Source organism: Oculina patagonica, chromosome 2 (assembly GCF_052425735.1).
Source record: "Oculina patagonica isolate OP01 chromosome 2, crgOcupat, whole genome shotgun sequence".
NCBI classification, from domain to species: domain Eukaryota; kingdom Metazoa; phylum Cnidaria; class Anthozoa; order Scleractinia; family Oculinidae; genus Oculina; species Oculina patagonica.
In genome coordinates, this window is record NC_135759.1 from 37,183,029 (window position 1) to 37,206,304 (window position 23,276).

Genomic DNA, 23,276 nt, shown 5'->3' on the forward strand with positions numbered 1-23,276 from the left:
TGAGGAATGTCGTCCGAACGCACGTTTCTGTCTGGTTAAAGAACTAAGTACCCACCAACAGAAAATCTGCCACTTAGGTTCTGTACGATGGAAAAATCAGGTTGAAAAACTTCGGTAATCTGCAGGTTGTTAAAGAGCTCACTAACTGTTGGGCATACTTTCTTCATAGGGAAATTGGTTTTGTTGATAAATTTAGTCCATCAGCTAGAGGGGTTGTATGGCTCACTTAAGGGGAACAAACGAAACTTGTCTAATATTAATCTTTGACTATAAGGCATCATAAAAATGTGTGATAGCAAGGATAGAACGGTAGCTTTCAATGTGTAAATCGAATTTTAAATTTCCTCTCATATCCTTCTTTTGGCCGCCATCTTGGATTTTAAAAGAATCCTTACATTTTTTTTTATTCCTTCTTAAATACATACGATTTTTTGCTTAGGCAAACATTTGAAAGTAATACGTATTCGGGACATTATTTAAGCATTGTTTACGGTTCTTAAAGTTTAAACTACGTCATAAATGACGTCACAATTTCCGCCATTTTGTTTTCCAGCTTGTTTTCCTTCTGCTCTTTAATCATCTGAAATACAAATTACCATAAATGCGTTCTACATCACAATGCTAGATACAAAATACGATCTTAAAACTATTTCTAACGTCTTTTTCTACGTTTAGTCATGTAAACCATGAATCAGTATACCCCAAACCAGAAAAGATAGCTACGTCCAGGTTTGACTAAGGCTCAGTCTAGAGATTGTTGGGTACAGAAGCGCCACAATCGTACAAAGTCCTCCTTCACTGCTGTCACTTCTGTCAAATCTTCTGGAGCCGGCTTAGATCCAAGCTACACAAATTCAACAACGTTAGAAATACTGTCTACTTCCCAGCCTTTACCAGAAAAGGTGGTGATGGTATCACAGCCTGTGGTAGCGTGTATGCCGATAAGATGATCTTTCAATTGCAAGAAGCAGTGCTTGTCAATGCCTAGGTCGAGTTGCTTCTCCAGACTGTTAAAAACCAGAGAAAGCGCCTTCACTGACATCGATGCACAATTAAAATAATTATGAACGAAAGCCACTTTGTTTGTTGGCACTTTTTAAGATGAAAGAAGTAAAACTAATTCATTCGAAGCAGGTACATATGTTTCAGCTCTTGTCGTATGGTTTTATTTTGTAACGTAAGTGGCGCAGGGAAAGAAGACTGAATGTAAGTACTTGACCAGATGGAGATAAGAATTGTTCTTTATTCTCTTGAAAAAACAACAAGTATAGGTGGAAAATATAACAGGATGCATGCCCGTTTAGTTTAAGTAGGTAATGTTAAGAAAGATTGATCTTTTTTTTTCACCAAACAAACAAGAAAAGTGCCCATGTTACTTGGGTTTACCGAGTTTAAGTCAAACACATTTAATTTATTTTCCTTTTTTTACTGGGACGGGTTCTGAGTCTCTTGGTTATGGTAGATTTGGCGCCCTTTGAAACTATTTATACTAATTATTTTTCTCTCTGTAATGATAAACAATTACAACCTAAAAGTGGGGAGCTTGATAAAACAAGTACAGTGACACGAAAGTTATTATCAATGCAAAGAAAGCCATAAAGAATTTATCCAGAATACTTGCGGCGGTTTTCCATTCGTTTCTCTTAAAAATATCATCACTAGTGATCATTCGCCTTCTCTTTCCAGAGTTTTTGTTCGATCCAAAAACTCTTCCGAGACAATCTAGAATAATCAATCGAACCCACATCGGCATTTCACCGTCAGAATGGCGGCCGTATGAGTAGTTCAGCACTATGCAAGTCGCGCCTAATGAAAGGGAAATCAGAAACATTGTAACGATGTAGAACTTTCCTAAAAGGGGAGCACTATTGGAGGTGGAGGGAAGATTCTGATAAACAAGCTGCAGGAACACTATCATGGCCAGCAGCACAGTGATGCCTAACTGCATTCTCTCTCCAGACTCGGGTGGCAGATAGAAGCCGACAAGGACCATGGCTGTGATTATTATGGCAGGCACAATCAGGTACAGGGTATAGAACAGCGGCTTCCGACGGACGTGGATAATGTACGTTATGTCGACATACGGTTTGGGGCAGCAGTCGTACAATTTTGATGACCTAAAAAACAAACATTTGCAGATGTGAGATATTTCTTTACAAAGACAACAATTTTACGACTCGTTCAAAAGAAGTATAGATACAAAAATATCATTTTCGTTAAGGCAGGTCTGATGTGGCAACCTAAAGGCTGGTGTGGACCTGCCATGAAATGATTATTAAAATGAATTTCTATAAAAACCGAAGGAAATCCAAAACAAGGAAATCTTAAAATATATGAAGTCTGGGTCCTTCGAAGAAACTAAACAAGCTTCTTTTCTTTAAACTTTCACGTGCAAGTTTCCCGGCCCTTAACTGCTTCTAAAAGGATTTTACCCGCTTTAACTTTACCTTTTCTGCTCTAGTCCCAGCAACTGCCATTCGCCATGCTCTGTGTAGATGTCGTCACTGGAAGCATTGGTAAGGATGCGCATGTCTAAACGTGTTTCGTCATGGGTCCAGCTTCCGAACTTCATGGGGCACTTTTGATCATCGAAAGGGAAATATCTTAAATGGAAATAACTTAAATTATACTTAAAAAGACAAACTGAAATCAAAAAGAGCGTGAGCTAGCTGAGAACCATATGTAGTGAACGGCGATTTATAGGATATCAACGTTCTACTTAAACGTGAAGTCACTATGAGCAAAACCTCGTGAAGCATATAACAGCTTTAAGGAGGCTCGATGTAGTTTTTTTAGCCGAAGGGTGGTTGTTTTAAAAATTAAAATTATCTAGGAGGCCAATGTTCGATTTTTGCCAAAATACACCATAATGATCAAATATGACCAAATTTTAATTTTTTACCCGTCACTTAGTCACAAAGGTTACCATAGCAACGATTGACGTTTTCTTTTGTTCTCAAACAAGCTTGATTTTCTCGAAATCTAGACTGCCTCTTGGTGTTTATTTTTTGATATGTTAAAGTTTAGTAGATTGACTAACTGTTGACGAAATTTTAGAAAAATCTGTAAGAGCGTTTTCAAGTAAATCAAGAATGAAATTTTCAGAAAAACACCGTTTTACTGTAAAATAGGCGCTTTAAAATTGTTTCGTATTATTTGAGCACAGTTACTCTCACTGAAATATAAATTCTTACACCATCAAAGACCATTAACTTAAAGCGAAAGACTTTTTGCTTTAATTTGTTAAAATATATCGACTGCCGATTGTAGGAAATTATACGAAAATACCAAAAACTTCATTCTTGATTTACTCTAAAAAGCTCTTACAGATTTTCCTAAAATTTTGTGTACAGGTAGTCAATCTACTATACTTGAACATATCAAAAAATGAATGCCAAGAGTCAATCTAGATTTCGAGAAAATCAAGCTTGTTTAGGAACAAAAGAAAACGTCAATGGTTGCTATGGTAACCTTTGTGACAAAATAACGGGCAAAAAATTAAAATTTGGTCATATTTGATCATTATGGTGTATTTTGGCAAAAATCGAACATTGGCTTCCTAGATAATTTTAATTTTCAAAACAACCACACTTCGGCTAAAAAAACTACATCGAGCCTCCTTAAAATAAACTATGATCTGTTAGCAACAGACAAACACCACATTCAAAGTTTACCTGACATCTAAGTGGCAGACCGTGATGAACATAGCGGGCGCAAGCCAAATTGTGCTTCCATTGGAAAAGATAACAACGTCCGTTTTGTACTTGTGTGTTCCCCCGGAGAAAGTAAACTCTGCGCTAAGTTAACAAAAAGAAAGAGAGACATCTGTAAACGTTAAGTTCAAAACATGATTGATTGTTACGTTTGCCCCATGGTAACTTCATATTCCGTAAACAGTGACATGTCATTGTTGCCAGAAAAAATTATGATAAAGTCAAAAAGTTTGATGGTATTTACTTATATATTATTATTAATAAATAATAAATTATGGCTTAAAACAACGACATAAGCTCTACGGGAGGAGCTTTGGTCCCAAAAATTGAGACTGGTTAAGCCTTCTAGTTCTTCCACACTCTTTTCATACCTCTTTTCCTTGTTTGAGATGGAGAATTTATCGCGTAAGGTTTTAATTTCACAAAGAGGTTAACTCAGGTATAGCTTTTAGAATACCTGTTGTAGAGCACAATATCCGGGACCCAAACTTTAGAGGGATCAACGTTGATCTCATCGATTCCACCGTAGTGAGATGCATTCCATGTCAGTAATGGGTTTGTCCATTCCTGAAGAACATTTTACGTGCAAAGGTCAACAAAGACATACACAATGGATCGTCAAACTAAGGTCACGCAGAATCAGCCAAAATTCTGGATAAGTTGCTTCTAAAGCTTTAGTTCTTTTAAACTGAATGGCACAAAAGGGGCCTTATTGGGCAGTGAAATCATATGTTTTAATTAGTATACTTCTTGACCAATCCTTAAATTCATATATCCAACTCTACGCTCGACGTAGCTGCTTATCAAGCCGCTTATCAATCACTTCCAGGTTAGAGGAAGTTAAGGGATTAGGCATATACCGCAAGCTTACCCCGGATGGGAGCTAGCCATGAAAAATCATGCCCTTGGCACTTTATAAGGTTGACTCAACATAACACAAGTACGGTGGTTAAGGCCCAGCAAACTAATGTTCAGGCCAACATACCTTCTAAACAAAAACTTACCCAACCTATATAGCTACATAATTTAACCGCTAAATTCCATAATGCCCACTAGTAAGGTTAATTTTTAGAAATGACAGAAACAAGATCAAATGAAATAAAAAAACTTGTTTAGAAGGACAGGTAGAGGGTTTTTTACATTTTTTCCACTCACAGTGCATCAGGAATGATTATTGAATACTTACCTGATATGTGTAGAGAATGACTTGTAGGAGTTGCTCGTTGTCCTTCTGGATTGAATAAAATTAAATGTACACAAATGAAGGAAAAGCCAGCGTCATGAAATTCTCCTTAACGCATCTAACAAGAACATAACGTTATTTTACAACAAAACAAAATTTACGAATAAAGAAAAGATATCCTAAGAGAGGCTAGTCATGAAGGCACTGCGCCTCCAAATGTTTCCGTATGCTTATGCTTGTATGAATTTAAACACTCTACTTCTGTTATGGTTGATACTTCGTTGTGTTTCTGCTGTACCGTTTCCACTATTATGTAAAATTTTCATTGTGTTATACTCACCAAGTCAATTATTTGTTTGAGTTTAGCTCTGAATGTGACTACCACCTGATCATTTCTCTTGAAGACGGGACGTGAAGACTTGCTGTAGTTTTGAAACAAGTCACGTAACAGTCTCTGCTCCTCATTCAGCACTGCCGCTGTTAAATGATAATAGTGTGGTAATCACCAGTGCCTGTATGGTAAGTAGCCAATGTACTTACTTGCGCGCCTGAAAAATTCTGAAGTGTATAGCTTCGACTTCACTATGCTAAACACGTTCTAAATGGCAATCGTGCAGCACATAATCTACAGCAATAATGTGTGTGACCACACAATTGATTTTCAAAGGTGCCCCCAGTTTCAGTGCAAGGTCAATGGCTTTTAAGTCATAGCCGAATATCAGTTGGAAAATTACTACAATTCGATAGAAATAAGATTTGTTTTTTGCACTTCTTAGTAAGAACTTCTTCTTCTTCATGACTGGCATTTGCATCTTTTCAACTAGAACATTAACACTCCCTGCAGAATTTCACGTATTATTTTTTTTTACAACTGCTGTAGTTTCTATTTATTTGCGACTCACTTTAAAATCTCGCTCTAAGAGATACCGTAATATTCTCACTGCGTAATTAATTAGCTCATAGCAGAAGTTTTAGTTATATGCTCGAATTCCCTCGTTTTGGCGCATGCTTGTTGCAGTGTTGATGCTTTGCGGTATAAGGGTATAAATCCTGTCATTTCGCTTGAAACGTGGTAATTTTAACGGTACTCCGGCACGACGGCCAACTTTCGCGACCCACCCACCTCCCCTGGTGACGGTTGACAGAATTTTCACGTTTTATCCTCGTTGCATGCCTATTGCCTCAGCAGTCGCGAACTCTTCCCATAACTTAATCTTATGCGATGAGGTAATGAGTATGCAGTGAGGATTTTATACTATGTTCCTTCTTAGGTGTTGTGAAAGACAATTTTCAACAACTAAGAAGGTACTTTGCGCATTTCCAACACGGCGATTAAAAAGAAGTTTTCTGATTTTTGATTTAAATTTTATTTTTTTTGGGAACTGAGGAGTCGGTTTTGCATCTAACTGGTTTGGGTAAGACGTTGACCGAAAATACTATAGAATTCTGCTGTCGGTCGGCACTTAGAAAAATCTTCAAGTGAAGGTAGGTGTTATCAGATTATTTTTCAAACTTATTGAATACAGAGCCTTTAGAAAAAACACGAAATCCTATTAGAAATTTGTATGCGGAAAACACTTACCGTCGGTTCGGCTTAAAAGGTCCAAAGTTAACAAAGTCACAAGCATGATATACAGTTCTTTTAACATCTTCAACATTATACATCAACTTCGTGAAGTGAATCTGATAAAGAAAATAAAAAAGACAAGGTTTCTACATTCAAATCGTATTCTAAAAAAAACTTTAAATTACTTGTTTAGTTGCCATTCGAGAAATGCTTAAGCCAGTTTACAACAAATGAGCACGGAAAAAATTCCATTACTTTATCATAAAATTGTTACACCTCCTGTTGCCTTCTATGTATTTTATCATTGAAGAAGAAATGCAAGGAGGCACCAAGGGCACCACATTCATTCTTCATTTAGTACGTGGAAGCGCACTTAGCTTTGGGTAATTTCAAAGCTTAGTGTACACTTTCTGTTTTCGACTTGCTGTGTGTGAAGACGTTTAATCAGCACTGCATGCAACTGGTTGTCGTAAAACTAAAACCATAGCTATTAAACTCATTTCCATTGCTTTGGTCACAACACACTTAAGCAGCACAACAAACCAATGCTAACGTACCTCCAAGCAAATACATGGTAATCAGAGCCAAGAAAGAGAAAACGGGCGGGAGTAAGCTGCGATTAGTTAAGTAACCACGGAACCAATCATAGCACTTAGTAAAGCAAAACTAGTGCAATTCCAGATATGATTTCTTTGAACACTCTATTGTGAAAACCTATTCCAAAAACCACTCTATTCTGGATTATAGAGAGTTAAAAGGGCTTTTTTCTTCAAGGTCGTCATCTCTTTGGAGACGACAAGCGCCCATTTCAGAAAATCAGCATCGAGAGAGTTAACTGTTTTCTTATTGGTCGACTTTGCCACTGGAAGTATCAGGTTGTCACTCTTATGGTAACGTCATACCGAAAACTTCAGACATTGTCAAATTCGACTGGAAAGGCTTCTTAGGCTATACGTTGCCCTACAACTGGCAAATCGCTTAACTGACTGTTAATTTACATAAAGTCAAATTAAGAGACACTTGTGCGCGTGGTGCTCGGTGCCATGGTGTGACGCTGGTTGGCCTTATTGGTGAAAATGAAAATTTAAATGTTTTTTTGTAAGGAGCTTATCTATGGCCAAAGGCTATCCTACTTTGGAATTCAAATAAGTGCAGTGGAACTCCGATATAATGAAGAGCAAAAGGACTAGAAAAATGCATGTGTTGGTTATAAAGGAGGTTTTCGTTATACCAGGATTCTGTTTATTTTACTGTCAGCACCTTTGCCGGGCTAAAGAATATCGTTCGTTCTACCAGGGACTTTGTTATTAAGGTATTTCTTATAACGGGATTTGTTATATCCTTTTTTGGTGCTGAAAAGGTATGACATTGCAGCTAGCTTTGACATTCACAAAATATTGCTGCTAAGGGGAACTGACACAATCACAGAGTAGAATATTTTATAGAGCGTCATATTGTCAATGTTATCGACTGTTTCCTGGGGGATTTTAAGTGAAAGAAAACATTTGACAGCATGTAATCGTATTTGGTAAGATAAAGTAAAGTGTGTTCGGCTACTAATCCTAAAAGTGTAAAACAGGAAAATCCACATTTTGCATGCTAATAAAAACTTATCTGAGATTAAGAGATTTGTATTTCAAAAACGAATGGATTGACCATCGACCATGCTTATTTTTAAATGTGTGCTTCTTTCAGTTGTAAAGCTGCATTTTCTCTAACAATCGTATTTCTCAAGCCGAACAATTACTAAAGATAGTATTTTTTACATTAGCCCGGCAAGAGAAAGTTCTTACCTTCTGTAAAATGTAATTGCAGATTTGAATCTTACCCTTGTTTGGAATCTTCCAACACTCCTAGCACTGGGAAAAAGTCAGAACAGTGCCTACTAGAGGTCGAAAACGCAGACAAACACAAGATACGACGGTTTCTGGACTTGAATCAACGAAATCCAAGACACCTCTTAATCAGCTTTTTCAGGTACAGCACTTTAAAATTAAAATGCAAACATGGCATCACATTTCATTGAAAACTCTTTAATTATGGAAGAAGCCTTAATCTGCTTTTGGAACGTTATCATGAAACCTCTTTAAAGGTCTTAAAACCGCTTGTCTTCTAGTGGTCAACAACTTTCAAATAAACAATAAGAGACAAATAAAAATGGCTTGGATTATGCTTTTTGAACTAACGCTATATTGGTCTTTTAAAGTGAAGCTTCGTTCGTGGTAAATGCTATATGGCTCTTCCTAAAGGTGTCAGGCTTTAAACAGTTATAAATATTTGATTGCCGTCTGTATTACTTTTTCGGATTTTTCGAAAAATTGCCACGAAACTCCTAACTTGCACGAAAAACGCCAGAGTGTTATCATCTAGGGTAAAAAGAGATAGAAATTGTTCGCTTTAAAAATACAACGATAACATACATTGAAAGTAAAGAATTGATTGTATTGTACGTGTTTTGACATAAGCGACTAGAAATTTTGCAAAGTATAGATTTCAATTTATCAACATTAAATCAGTTTTGTCACTTGCTTTCATAAAGCTCTACATCAGCTTGCGTGCCAGTCGTTAATCTATTGTCTTCAGATTTAACGCATTCTACTTGAGCAATGTTTGGCTACAGTCAAGAAAAAAAATTCAATAGTTAATTTTACCGTAGTTTGCTCTTGCGTTTCGCCTTGAATGTGAACTAAAATGTTGAAACAAGCCATGTTACAGCCTCTCCTCCTCAAACAACTCAATTACTGTTGAAGAATTACCTATATTTTTATGTTTGGATGCTAAATAAGTAATTTTAACATGGTACAAAAAGTGTATTACATACATGTATCTGAACAAAGGTAAAAAGCAACCAAGATTTACGAAAGTACTTTTCTCTTTCTTATTCGTTGCGAATGTTTGCACTAAGTGTACAAACATCTTCAGTCGCACGAATAAAACCCAACATTTACGTATTGTGTTTTTTTTATCTTTCATGTTATGATTTTTGTACTTAGTTTGGAACAACGAAGCGGTACAGATGTTGTAAATGTGAGGTTTATTTATTAAGTTACTGGTGAAGATTATATAGAAGTTTTTAAAATTGCACGATATCAATGTCGATATCACGTACCTTGTATAATGCCATACAAATACCAAATGTATTTGCTTTGTACTTAAATGGAATAGTAGTACAGTCGAATTTTTATAAAACGAGCACCAAAGGGACAATGAATAGCGTTTGTATTATGGAGGTGTTCGTATATTACGGAGTTAGAGTTATAAAAGTTGTGGTCTCTTTCGGACCAAGTGAACTATCTGTAATATTGAGGTGTCCGTTAGTCCGTATTACATACGTATCCATAAGGAGAGGTTCGACTCAAAAAGACTACGTCATGGTCCATTAAAGGATTTTATAAAAATATATATAGCGGTTATACGAAATAATTGCACAATCATACACCTAGTGTGGCTACAGTCAGGTTGCTAATACATGGGTTAATCAAAGAATTAATGCTTTACACAAGAACCGATTGTGTACAAGTTTTCAGCGCTGTTTCATCATACAGTAAATTAAATGTCAGATTCGATTTATGCTGCATAAATTAACCGCTTTAGAAAGTGTTAAGTATAAATTATTCGTAACAGTTATCCTGCAAAATCGCGCGGGATGCCGTCTGATAATCAGCCGACTAAGTTAGGCTAAGTTAGGCTAAAATCAGACAATTTCTGCAAAATTGAGCAAAAGATATATTAAGTATTAAACAAATTGTCAAGGAAATGCATTTTAGAGCTAAAAAAGTGGTTATGCAGCCCTGTGCATGATGTCGGACGAATCTCGGCAAAAAAATGACTATAGGTTAGATATCAAAAGGCAGTGTGACAATTTGTCGAATAAAAGATGAAGTATCAAATGATAAACGTACGCTTACATTTTCTGCACAGGTTCGATACTTCGTCGTTTATACAGCTTCTACTTTCTTCAATCGAGGGTAAGAATGCTATTTTACTATGGGGTGATCCTATATTTCTGTGTTTTCTATAACATAGGCGAAATAGCCTATAACCGAAATTAAATTTTCACAATACATTTTGCAAATTGGCTTTTGCATCACATCATTGCAATAGATCTAGGCTTTTACCTAATAAGTCCTTTTACTGTTATAATCTCCAAGGTTTATTTTTTTAAGCTTGACATGACGTGAAAAAGAAAATGTACACAAGTTATCTCTAGGCAAATGTTGGCACGATTTCCTCAATGAAAATAAAAAATAGCGCGATGGCGATTCCAAAGCCAATGGCAAGAAGTGCCGAAAACTTTGCATCCCTGGATGCTTCCTCCGCTCTTTTAAGGTCATCTTCTTCATAGCGCTGATTAGTCTGAAAGAAATTGATTTTTCTTTGATTAGTTATAAGAATCTAGCCTTAAGCTGTCTGGCCTCCGGCTAAAGTTAAAAGAAAATTGGAAAGGGGCTTTATGCAAAACCATGCCCCCAAGGGCGATTTGCAATGCTTAGTCTACTTGGGATTACCACTATTTAATCGGAGGTAGCCCCCAGCGTTTTATGTCATTTTGCCTCAGCGAGTTTTGTCCCAGTTCCCCTTTTTTTACTCCGATCCTTCAGGCTCCAATTGGGATCCCCGCAATCTATTGCAGTACCCACACCGCTGAAAATCACTCACCAAAGGTTGGGATGGGAATAACGATTAAGTGGCTGATAACGTTTCGTTATCGAGTAACGTAATTTACGTAATACGCAATCACAAACATTGTCTCCCTGCACAGTCTAATGTGTCGTTGCAGGAGACGGAATCACACACGGTTAGGGTTAGAAATGCATATGAAGTGGTTTATACTGTCGCTCATATCTGTCTCCAGTCGAGTGGTTTATAAGGCGAAAAGCTATTTGGAGTATTACTCTTCACTAAACATATGGATGTTTATAAATTACCAACTGAAAACCTTCAGCAGGTAGCCAGCTGGTAGCCTTGGGTTGCTTTGGAGCGGTTTTCACTTGAGTGTCGAAAGTCATTTGCTTTTACTTTGGTTTTGCATTACTACGCTCATTGAAAAAAATATCGCGCCACTTTCTCAGCCAATGAGAAGTAAAACCAAAACCAATCGTGAATTTACTCGCGCACGTTTTCGCGCGTTCGAGTATCGACTGGTTTACTGAATTGTAAGTGTCAGTGGTGGTTGGTCGGAGTTATTACTTTGGTTTTATTTTTACGACACTCAACTAAAAACTGCTCTATATGGAGAATAATTACATTATGGTTATACTGCACATACCACAAATGACATAACAATTGCCAGAATGCCAAGCGCTGGACAGAAGAATATGGACACAATAGACAGTATTCGGTAGTCATTCGGAGGAGCCTCTCGGAGTGGTGCACGCTGGAAAATGGACAACAGAGGCCGTGTTAGTAGGAATAGCTAGTGGCCTCATTTTGATCTTTTACTTTGATAGCGATGGTAAGGGTGCTTTGAAAAAAAAAAAGTTGTAAACATTTCCTTGAGCCTTGTGGCGACGTTTTTGTCAGTTTCTCATGAGAAGACTTAACATACATGGATACATACATAAACTTTATTTAAGTGTCAATGGTAATAAGCTAAATAGCTAATTGGGGACACTAAAATAAATATACAAATATAAAATATAAAATATAAAAATACTAATATTATGAACAGATATAAAATATAAAATATAAAAAACACTAATATTATATAAATAGATAAATAGATATAAAATATAAAAATACTAATATTATAAAAATAGATATATAGATAGAGTGGTAGTTTAGTTCAATTATCACCACACGTATAAAAAAGTGTATTTTTTCCCGCGTGCACCGGATTAGTCCACTCACGCCGTGTGACGCGACCAAACCTGCATGGGGAATACCTGGGTATCTCCCCATGTGATACAGTTGAACCTACGGTCGGGATGAAATGTCCAGATAGACAAAATGGAGAGGTGTTCGCTATTTAGAAGTGGCCGTTATTGGTCGAACGACTGTATTTACCAGTTCTTTTATATGATATGCTGATGTCCGGTCTCATCCAATAAAATTCTAACTGTGAAGCACATTGAGCTTTGTAAATGCGGTATATAAGCACCTATATCATTCATTCATTCATTTTAACTTGCTTTTTAATGGTTGCACGTTCAGGTTGCGTCCCAAACTAATTGTTACACTAGATGCAATTGAATGTTTTAACGGACTAAGATTTTTGAATATCAAAGAATTATTTCGTGATTTGACAGCTTAGCCACCTTCTCCAAGACACTTAAGAGCACAGGTTTCCTACGGTCAAACATGTGTCGGTAAGAGTCCTTAAATGGATTTCGCTCATACTCTTACCATGGGTAGGCCTTAATATAAAATAAATCACAGTATACTTTGTTTGGCTAAATATCGATTTGTTTTCGAGAAAATCGATAATTCTAAAATCCAGCAAAATTGACGCTTTCGGAGCTCAAAATTTATGCCGAGTTTGTTAGCTTCGCGTCGAAAAATAAAGCACTCTGGAAGAAAAGTACCTATTTAATATCGAAGAATAACATCAAATTAGTACGTCGAAAGCAATTTCTGCTCTTAAAGTCCTTTTATTCACAAAATATAATTAAGTTTATTCGACACACTTTTGATTTAATTCAAAATAGGTCAAACTTATCGCTTTATTTAAGTATGAGCGAAGCGAAATAAATGGCCGAAAATTTGGTGTTAGACAGATAAATGATTGTTCTTTTCGATACTAAAAGGATTTCCTGGAGAAATGATTTAGTGCGATGCTTTCAGATCTCAAAGTTGCTTAAAATTCGTTAATTTAACCGACCGTGACATTGTTGATCTTATCAACATTATGTAAACATTCCACGCAAAGGTTAATTTTCCCCATGTGAACTTCAACTGAGTAAAATAAAAACATGGACTTGCTTACCGTGGTGTTCGCTGATATGTTGTAAATCCTGTTTTCCTCATTTACGACAAAACCTAAGCCCTCGGCGAAGCTGTTATCCAATTTTCTTGACGCGCCATTTGTAACTGATTTCCACGTATTGAAGTGACAGTTCTTTTCCATGCATTCTTGAAAACAGTCCTGAGTCTTAACTGATCAGTGTAAACAGGAATACGAAGTACTTTGCTTTAAATCAACTTAAAGCTTAGCAGCAGTGGTAGATAAATCGATACGGCCGGCAAATCTTCGTTTCGAAAACCGCCATTTGAGATTTGTCGCCCCTTTGTCCTGCGGTATGCAGATAATTAATTCACACTTGAGTAACTTCCGGCACATGAAATCGACAACCACCGTGACCAGATAGCACCCTCCTTTTCGAAATATTGGTCGAGGCACTATTTTTATCATTTTAACATAAGCTCTCAATGAAGAACTTTTGGGCTGAACTTGTAATAAAGTTTCACTTCAGTTAGCCACCGTTCGAGAGAGTTGTTAAATGGTTGCATGAAATCCGGGTGGAAAGTTCTTCTGTTGCGTTGCTTCGGTTTGTTTCATATTTTTTATCCAGTTCTTACCCTTGTTCAAATTCTTGTCCCTTCTTCAGTGGAAAATTTGAAACGACGTTAAAATCCCTATAAGACGGAGATCTCTTTTAGACGAACTGAGTTGGAGCCGGTCCCGAAGGTACCCGTTTCAGAGAGAGTTGGCTGTACACAAAGCCTTAGATGGCGTCGTTGGATCCGTCTCCCGTGAATGTCAGTTAAAAATATATATTTCGCTGTGTAGTCTAGCCTGTAAACAAGCTCTCCTTCTTTCTCCTGTGGAGGATTAAGCGAAATAAAAGCGGGAAGGAAAGGTGGGGAAGGGGTGGGGAAAAAAGGGACCATATATCATGTATATGCAGTTGTAATACCAGTCACGGTAAACAATTTATAATAAAACGCTGAACATTTATGACTGTATAAAAAATTATTGGTGTAAAAATTAAGGAAAGGGTGCTTTTCACTTCATTAGATTAAGCTAGGTGAAGAAAAGTACACGTAATCAGAAGTTTGTTATGGACTTCTGACGTGATGCCATATTTTGTATTTATTTCTGCAAAGTACAACAAAGCATTTATACCAAAGTAGCATTATTAAAAAAAATGAGCATAATTACAGTTGAGCATTATATCGGACAAAAAACAAGCATTGTTAGAAGCATAACATTCCCTTTTTACCAGCGTAATTGGAAGGGCCTCTGGTATTCAGTTAGAAAGAACTTGCATTCTAAAGATACCGCGTTCTAGAAACAAGTCACCCCGTTTTGGCTGCTGATATTTTGGAACTTTTGTGTGTTCAAAATACCATATCTCGTTCTAGATATCGTCTGATATTGAAAATCCCGTTCTAGATCGGGAACCCAAAACCACGACCTCATTGGACGGCACAGAGCCGTTTTTGGGGAATACCTCAGCTTCGACAACTCCTTCCTAATAAAGTTCGCCTATTGAATTGAGAATTAAGGTGATTATAAAGTTATTACTTCATATCTCTTGTTGTTTGGAAACTTGAGTCGTATTATAATTATAATCGTCTTATTTATGAAGGAATAGACTGCGGATAATATTTGAAACTTAAACCGTTTTCCCCTAATAGCTTCCAAATCAACTCAAAAACACACCGGAAAACAGGTTTAAAAATAAAATATTTATATAATGACTATGATATTTTTAAAACATTTGGGTTCCCTGACGGCGAGGCGCTTGTCCCTTCCCGCAAGCTCTGGCGGGGGGCACCTTCCCTTGTTTACGCCGGACCCCAACAGAATATATACATGGTCATATTTTTTAACATTCACGGAAGACGGATCCAACGATAACATCTTAGATTTTGCTTTCACCTGTTTTGCCTTGACCTAATCAAGAACTTGGACAAAGGTAAGAACAAAAAAAAACTATAAAGCGAAGCAACGCAACAGAAGAACCTTAGACCCGGGAGTTAAAAGCGCTGTCATGCAACTATTTAGCAACTTTCACAAACGTTAGCTACCTAAAGTGAAACTTAATTACATGTTCAGCCCAAAAGTTTTTCATTTAGAGCTTATATTAATATAGCAATAATATGGTGCCTCAACCAATACTATACCAAAACGCAGGGTGCTATCTGGGATCTGGTCACGGCGGTTGTCGATTTCATGTGCCGGAAGTTACGCAAGTGTGAAATACATTATCTGCACACCGCATGACAAAGGGCCGACAAATCTCAGTTTTCGAAAAGAAGATTTGCCGGCCGAATCGATTTATCAACCACTGCTACTGTCCGGAACGTTTCGGTCCGATTTTCGGATAGGATATGCCTTCTAATTACACGGATAGGATATGCCTTCTGTTTACACGGGGCCGTTCTGGAACCGGTGCGGGACGGAACCAAAACTGGACCTGCTATTTTGCAGGTCAAGTTATGGAACCGTTCCGGACCGGTTCCAGAACCGTCCTGTGTAAACACATGGATCGGTGCCAAACGTTTCCGTGTAAACAGAGGCCGATCCGGTCCGGTCCCGTGTAAACGTAGCCTAGCTGGTTAGAGTATAAAAATGAATGAAAAAACGGCAAGGACAGGACTAACACCAGGTGTCCGTCTTATAGAGATCTTCAATAAGGGAGAGTTGACTCTACAACTGTTTTGCCTTAGCCTAATCAAGAATTTGAACAAGGGTAAGAACTGGATAAAAAATATGCAGCAAAGCGAAGCAACGCAACAGAAGAACTTTCGACCCGGAAGTTAAAAGCGCTTTCATGCAACCATTTAACAACCATTTAACAACTCCCTCAGCCCAAAAGTTTTTCATTGAGAGCTTATGTTAAAATGATAAAAATAGTGCCTCAACCAATCACCAAAAAGCAGGGTGCTTTCTAACCTGAAATCATACCCTCCCTCCCTACTACTGCTGCGGGGGAAGGAGGGCATGATACATTTGCTTGTCGAAAGTCATGTAAAAAAACCAGATTCTGGTTTTTTGTCTGATTGGTCGAGAAACAATACTCAATGGAGCGGTGTGGACTGATTGGTTGTCGTATTTCAACGAGACTTCCGGTCAGAAGCTGGTAATGGCAAAGACGAGTCACGTTTACTGCGAGGACGAGTTCTTTTCTACGTTAGCTGAAGCCCTAACAGATTTCAAGTGTAACTCTCTGAAGGCAGAAAAAATAGAGTGAGCGACAATGCGTAATAATTTTGGTTCCGTGAAGATGTTTTTGTTGTTCTTCGAAAACAATATTCCAGAGATGTTGGAATGTTTACAAAAGCGACCGATCCTATCTGCCGTAAAACAGCTCTTGTCGGTGAATTCCTTTTTTTGTGTGTGTAAGCTGAAATAAAGGGACGGCATCTAGTACAACTGATAAATACATGTTCGCAAGCGCCATCTCACCTTGCTACTAAAAGCATTTTTATCTCAACACGGCGAAGCTTAAATACAGGTTGTACATATGTACAATTTTTCTCCAGACGTTTTTCACGCCTTGTGGAAATCCGAGTCTCGAATTTGCCGCCAACTACAAAGAGTGGTTTGACAGTTCGACGACACATTAGTTTATTTAAATTAGGGGGCGGCTGGCGGCCGGTTAAATAAATGTATCAGGCGTTCTTTTTTCCCTCTCGCTTTCGTAAAAAGAAAAAAAGAACGCCTGATCGCAGGTTAGGTGCTTTCTGGTCACGGTGGTTGTCGATTTCATGTGCCGGAAGTTACTCAAGTGTGAATTAATTATCTGCATACCGCAGGACAAAGGGCCGACAAATCTCTAATGGCGGTTTTCGAAACGAAGATTCGCCGGCCGTATCGATTTATCTACCACTGCTGCTAAGCCTTAAGTTGATTTAAAGCAAAGTGCTTCGTATTCCTGTTTACACTGATCAGTTAAGACTCAGGACTGTTTTCAAGAATGCATGGAAAAGAACTGTCACTTCAATACGTGGAAATCAGTTACAAATGGCGCGTCTAGAAAATTGGATAACAGCTTCGCCGAGGGCTTAGGTTTTGTCGTAAATGAGGAAAACAGGATTTACAATGTATCAGCGAACACCACGGTAAGCAAGTCTATGTTTTTATTTTACTCAGTTGAAGTTCACATGGGGAAAATTAACCTTTGCGTGGAATGTTTACATAATGTTGATAAGATCAACAATGTCACGGTCGGTTAAATTAACGAATTTTAAGCAACTTTGAGATCTGAAAGCATCGCACTAAATCATTTCTCCAGGAAATCCTTTTAGTATCGAAAAGAACAATCATTTATCTGTCTAATACCAAATTTTCGGCCATTTATTTCGCTTCGCTCATACTTAAATAAAGCGATAAGTTTGACCTATTTTGAATTAAATCAAAAGTGTGTCGAATAAACTTAATTATATTTTGTAAATAAAAGGACTTTAAGAGCAGAAATTGCTTTCGACGTACTAATTTGATGTTATTCTTCGATATTAAATAGGTATTTTTCTTCCAGAGTGCTTTATTTTTCGACGCGAAGCTAACAAACTCGGCATAAATTTTGAGCTCCGAAAGCGTCAATTTTGCTGGATTTTAGAATTATCGATTTTCTCGAAAACAAATCGATATTTAGCCAAACAAAGTATACTGTGATTTATTTTATATTAAGGCCTACCCATGGTAAGAGAATGAGCGAAATCCATTACAGGGCTCTTGCCAAGAATTTTCATTTTTGTTTGAAATTTGTGCATATGTCCTCTTAAGTTTTGTGGGAAAATATGTGATAATTGGAAACAAAATATATCCTCCACCAGCAAATTTCCACACGCGAAATGAAGGTTGTTGCTTATTTATATACCTGGATTTTTTTTTAAATTATTTGGTAAGATATCGCTCCTGGATAAAGAAGAAAAAATATTAACACTCACGCGCTCCATTTGAAAACCAACTGGCACCTAAAAAATTGTGATTGAGTAAAGATCGTCAGCAACAGGTTAAAAAGAAGCATAACTTGTAAACGCTACTGTGAGGAAACCAATGAAAACAGTTAAATAAATGTACAATTAGTTGTTCCTTCTTAGAACATTACCAGTGAGAATAACCTGAAACTACGCATGCTTTCAACCGTTGATTATGTATTTCAATGAATGCTCGATTAACTCTTTTATTCCCAAAGGACACTTTTGGACATAGAAGCGAAAGGCATTATTCTGTTGGCTCGTTACGAGCAGGATATTAGATGGGAGGGAAATAAAATTAAACTGGAGGGTATTGTCGTATCTTTACCTCAAATTGCACACAACCATCATTACAATGATAGCTAGTAAGGGTAATTGATTACAAAGCGTATAGATGTTTCCGTAGCATGTAGCGACTAGGAGTATTCTATTCTCCCCGGATGCGGTGCTATAAAGTCCAACGATAGTCACCCACCTCCCCACCCATAATCTCATTAGGTTGTCCCAACAATTATTTTCCCGGGTTCTTAAACCTCTCGGTGGAGAGAGACACCGAAATAAAAACAAATAACTAAAAGGGCTGCGCTACCTTTAGATGGACAGCTAGATTCAGAATCCAACACCCAACCACCTCCCCCCCCCCCCTCCCCCCCGGCCCCGCTCCATCCCTATTGAGAACCTAAATTAAAGCACGTGATGCTGTACAATGCATTCACAAAATTTATCGGCCGTCAACCAATTGCCTAAAACGGTTCTTATTGCACGAACTAACTGCGATAGACTGATACGTTTAAATTACCTCGTAGCCTACCTGTTCCTGGTGGTGGCCCTTTTCACTGTCCTGCATTTTTGTTTGTAAAATTTATTCCTGAAAAAAAAAAAAAAAACCATTACAATTTGTCAATACTGCTAAAAGGAAAATACGCATTCACTGACTAGTGTTAAACAATCCAAATCTTCTGCGCTATCAAAATAGAAAGAATATCTATCTATGATGAAGGGGCATTATTTTTGTAATGTTGAGTTTGTCAGAACCCAGACAGGAGTTAGGAGGAGTTAGTATAACTAGCCTGCTCGAGGCGCTCGGTTTATTGGGGAGCATCGCGAAAAACGAAATTAGCGCGAGGAACGTCGAGGAACGAACGAACCGAACGCCTGGAACAGGCTCAAGGAGAACTTTCCAACTTGTTCTCAGCACGCTCCAATTGTAAGGTCACGCATGAGATTATTATTCTCGCAGGGAAACTCTTCATCTTCATATCGCACTATACTCCACTTTATGGCACCTTTTGTCGCTTTGTGTTTTTTTTTTTTTTCCGTTTTTTGTTTACAGTATAACGTAACGGTATTCGTGCCTGGAGTTTCAGTTTTTATTATCTAAATCTACTTCGTGGAGAACAAATAATGCGCGAAAACAGTACAACCGAGTATCTTATGATATTTGTGCTCCACGAAACTGGTTTAACCAGGTCAGCATGAAAGGTCAGCATTTTGGAAAGGTGAAAATGTTAGGTGATGAACCTCATATAAGACATTTAAGTGTGTAGTAAATAGCTGTATATTTGTACTCAAAATACAAATGACTCGCCCTTCGGGTTCGCCAAAACACTACAACATTCGTAAAAATCTACAGCGATAGTATACATGCACTAAAATGTCTAATAAGATATTTATCAGAAGGTAACAGTTTTATATAAAGCAGTATTATTTTATAGCTTGGTGTCTGGTACATCGGAGTACAAGTAAAGATTAGCTTAGAGAACAACGGATAAACCAAGTGCTTGTGCTTTCCATTTTCACATTTCACACCAATCTTGTACCGACAATATGCTATTCAACTTCTGGTCAGCAACAGTGAGGAGTGTGAAGGCTCTGGAAAAATAACTTGACTGCAACTCAAAAGTCGTATAAGTACTGATGCTTTCGAGTCCATAAAATACACTGAATAACTTTATTTTCAATGTTGCTAATAAAAACATTTCAACAGGGAGACCACGCCACAAATGTGGTTTTCAGTGGGGCCCTGCATATAAAATAAATTACAGATACAGTAGAACCCCGGTAACTCGAACTCTGAAGGGAAACGAAAAATAGTTCGAGTTAGCGGGGTTTCGAGTTATCGGGGTCGTTTGAATATTCAATTTGCCAAGTTAATAATTGATAGTTTATCGATTTTTCAGCACTTTAGTACACAGTACAGTGCAAATCAAACTTATCTCGTCAGAAACTCTCACACGATCATAAGATAAGAGTGGAAATGACTGTCAGATACGTGATCTATTCGTTGCTCTAATTAAAATCAAATTGCTGTAGTTTTCGTTTTAGTGTTTAAATCCGATTGCACGACAAGAAGAGCTAATGTGATGTCAATTGGGCATATGTAGTGAATTGCAAAAACCACAGTTCGAGTTATCGGGGTAAATTTGACCCAAATTTTAATCAAGGGAAACGAAATTTAGTTCGAGTTGGCGGGGTTTTCGAGTTATCCGAGTTCGAGTTAACCGAGTAAAAATGACTGAAAAGTGGGTTCAAATCCAAGGGAAATGGAAGTTTGTTCGAGTTAGCGGGGCTGTTCGAGTTATCCGAGTTCGAGTTACCGGGGTTCTACTGTATAATAGAAATGACTAAATAATTAAAGCTAAAAGATGGAGACTGTAAAAAAGTTAAAAAATTAAAACATGCAAATATTTTGTCCGAGCCTTTCTTGACTTAAGCTTATATTTCATAAAAAAGAAATTGAACAACGAGTTTGATATTCACTCCCCGCACCACTTCCGCATCGATATTTAACAACTGATGTAATTCAGCTGATGATCTTTTTTTAACTACTTTCCGAAACTTTTGCAAGATTGTCTGGAGGCAAGAGACTGTTACTCTCCTACATTTGAGCATTGATTTTTTTCCATCGAAGATCTTCAAGCTTGTCCAAATGTCATATGGACGTTTTCTTATTATTTTATGCCATTAACGAAGAATTCCGAAGATTCTCTCGTTAAATTCGGTATAAGCAGTACAATGTATTTCATTTGTCCTTTTTGTTCCCAGGGCACTTCCGCCGGGCAAAAGAGAGGGCCCTGGGAACGAGGTTGTTTCATCTGTCTAGTGGCCTCCCGATCCCCCCCCCCCCCGCTACGCAAAATTAGACTGCTAGGTCTCCTCTGTTGATTTTTTTTGTTTGCTTCCTTTACTAATCGAGTCTTTATTCATTGGAATTTGAACAGAGCAAACACCATGTGGTTTAATGTCTTGAGGAGTAGAAAGGCAGCCATCAACCACGTGCACATTCAACACATTCAGATAATGCGGAACTACATTCACATGTTAATTGCTGCATTTTAATTGCCATGTGTCTGTGAGTCGCGTATGTAATAATAATGAATTAAAACATTTGCAATTTTCAAAGGGGTATGGCATTCCGAGTTTCGAATTTGATCGCATTGCTGTCAAAGCCACTTACAGTGAGTGAATTACTAAAATATGTCTGGTATTATCGATATGAGATTTATATTAGGAGAGAACAACAAATATTGTTCACACTAAAACGGCTGATTGTTTAGCAAAATATCTTCTGATTGGACACCAGTAAGTTATAATACGATCACTCGGTAATAAGATAATTCATGATGAAAGTTTCAACAGCAACAAACCTAGAAGTTCCCTATGTAAACTTCACTAACAACATCATAAACACACGCGACTTCAATACCTGTCGAGTATAAACACACAGCAAGATACCTGACTACATGAAAAAAAATAGTGTAGACAGTATTATAAGTGGATGATCTTTCCTGTTACAAACAGGTACAAAATTAAAACCATACGTAGAAACACATCACAAACTTGGTGAGAGTTTGAATCACGTTTTTCGTCCGCAACATCTATTGTTTCAAGGACAATTTATTCAAAGAGACGGAACAACTACGGAACATTCAATATGCATGTATTTCTGGCCCGTCGCCATATCAAATTGCCGTTCGCTTCTGTTGGCTATCGATGTCAGTATTTGTCAACGCCAGTTTCATTCCAGGTTCCTATTTGCTACTTGAAACCGTTACGTAAAGGCAGCAAACTAGTAAATGAATCTTGTTCAATTATAATTGAAAGAAACAACATTTCCAGTTCCTACAATGTGTAACTTTTCGATTAGCGACGTGATCTTTGATCTGAGCTTACCTCTTAGGCAACGATGCAAGAAGTTTTCTGCCTTTTTACAAAACTGCTTTCCTTCAGAGGCTTTAAGACAGTTTAACTGCTACGAAGTTGGCTCTCAAAATATTCCTTGAGGTATGCTGGAGTATCGTTGAAACGACTTTTACCCTTTCACCAAGAACGCGCCCGTTAAGTTACAGCTCACTCGTCATTCAGTGACCACAACAGTAGTGGAAACAACATTGCTTTCATTCTATGCATTGTTCTTTTGAATGCGAGGTCACGAAAGCTAATCGCGTGAGCTGATTAACATTCTAAACACGAAAAAATGTCGCGTGAGTGACAAGGTGTCCATCATGTGAACAATCTTTGTTCCTTATTACGATACCAGGAAATAAACTATAACTAGGCTTGCTTCAAATTCAACTAACTTTGAATCTAACCCTGTTAGTAATCAACGGGTGAAAAAATGCACGTCATATCCACACACAAGCGATTTTACAGGTAAGAGGAATTAGGAAAAATGATCAGACCCGTAAGAGACATTTCACGAGACGCTGAGATCAAAAGTCACGGGCACCTTTAGCAAACCTGTTAAACAGGATAGTTTTACTTCTTGGTTTTCTGATCAAAAACACTGTTCGAAGTCTAATTTTCTTGAGCAGACCGACAACAATGGATAAAAAATTAATTTTATCAGCTTATCTTATTATGTGAATACATGCAGAGGTGGCCATTTGTTTTAAGTTTACATTAAATGGCCGGGCATGTTGTGGCTATAATTCAAGGCACAACA

General features: G+C 37.6%; 2 protein-coding genes across 3 annotated transcripts; both read right to left on the reverse strand.

Annotated features, from left to right (window-relative positions):
- Positions 1-1,309: 1,309 nt before the first annotated feature.
- On the reverse strand, positions 1,310-7,036 carry LOC144642348 (neuronal acetylcholine receptor subunit alpha-10-like). The gene is made up of 7 exons (XM_078501313.1): positions 7,021-7,036; positions 5,237-5,373; positions 4,900-4,944; positions 4,171-4,280; positions 3,675-3,797; positions 2,448-2,603; positions 1,310-2,117 (listed from the first exon to the last, which is right to left on the reverse strand). The coding sequence occupies exons 1-7, from the start codon at positions 7,034-7,036 to the stop codon at positions 1,529-1,531; spliced, it is 1,176 nt and encodes a 391-aa protein (XP_078357439.1). The 3' UTR covers positions 1,310-1,528.
- A 2,444-nt stretch (positions 7,037-9,480) lies between these two features.
- LOC144644566 (proline rich transmembrane protein 1B-like) lies at positions 9,481-22,726 on the reverse strand. 2 transcript variants are annotated; one of them, XM_078504083.1, is made up of 5 exons: positions 22,505-22,726; positions 19,131-19,199; positions 18,302-18,328; positions 11,733-11,840; positions 9,481-10,819 (listed from the first exon to the last, which is right to left on the reverse strand). In XM_078504083.1, the coding sequence occupies exons 2-5, from the start codon at positions 19,176-19,178 to the stop codon at positions 10,670-10,672; spliced, it is 333 nt and encodes a 110-aa protein (XP_078360209.1). In that variant the 5' UTR covers positions 19,179-19,199; positions 22,505-22,726; the 3' UTR covers positions 9,481-10,669. The 2 variants fall into 2 exon arrangements, with proteins under 2 accessions (XP_078360209.1, XP_078360210.1); XM_078504084.1 differs by having other exon boundaries at positions 19,143-19,199; positions 22,505-22,724.
- Positions 22,727-23,276: the final 550 nt, after the last annotated feature.

What these genes read in the sequence shown, in the direction of transcription:
- LOC144644566 (XM_078504083.1), bottom strand. Translation starts at nt 19,178, where the DNA reads ATGCAGGACAGTGAAAAGGGCCACCACCAGGAACAGGTAGGCTACGAG. An exon ending in AGGAACAGGTAGGCTACGAG is followed by an intron (nt 18,329 to 19,130) that starts GTAATTTAAACG and finishes ACAATTTTTTAG; the next exon opens with GTGCCAGTTGGTTTTCAAAT. An exon ending in CAATTGTTATGTCATTTGTG is followed by an intron (nt 10,820 to 11,732) that starts GTATGTGCAGTA and finishes AATTTCTTTCAG; the next exon opens with ACTAATCAGCGCTATGAAGA.
- LOC144642348 (XM_078501313.1), bottom strand. An exon ending in TCAAACAAATAATTGACTTG is followed by an intron (nt 4,945 to 5,236) that starts GTGAGTATAACA and finishes TATTCAATCCAG; the next exon opens with AAGGACAACGAGCAACTCCT. An exon ending in CTGGGACTAGAGCAGAAAAG is followed by an intron (nt 2,118 to 2,447) that starts GTAAAGTTAAAG and finishes TTTGTTTTTTAG; the next exon opens with GTCATCAAAATTGTACGACT.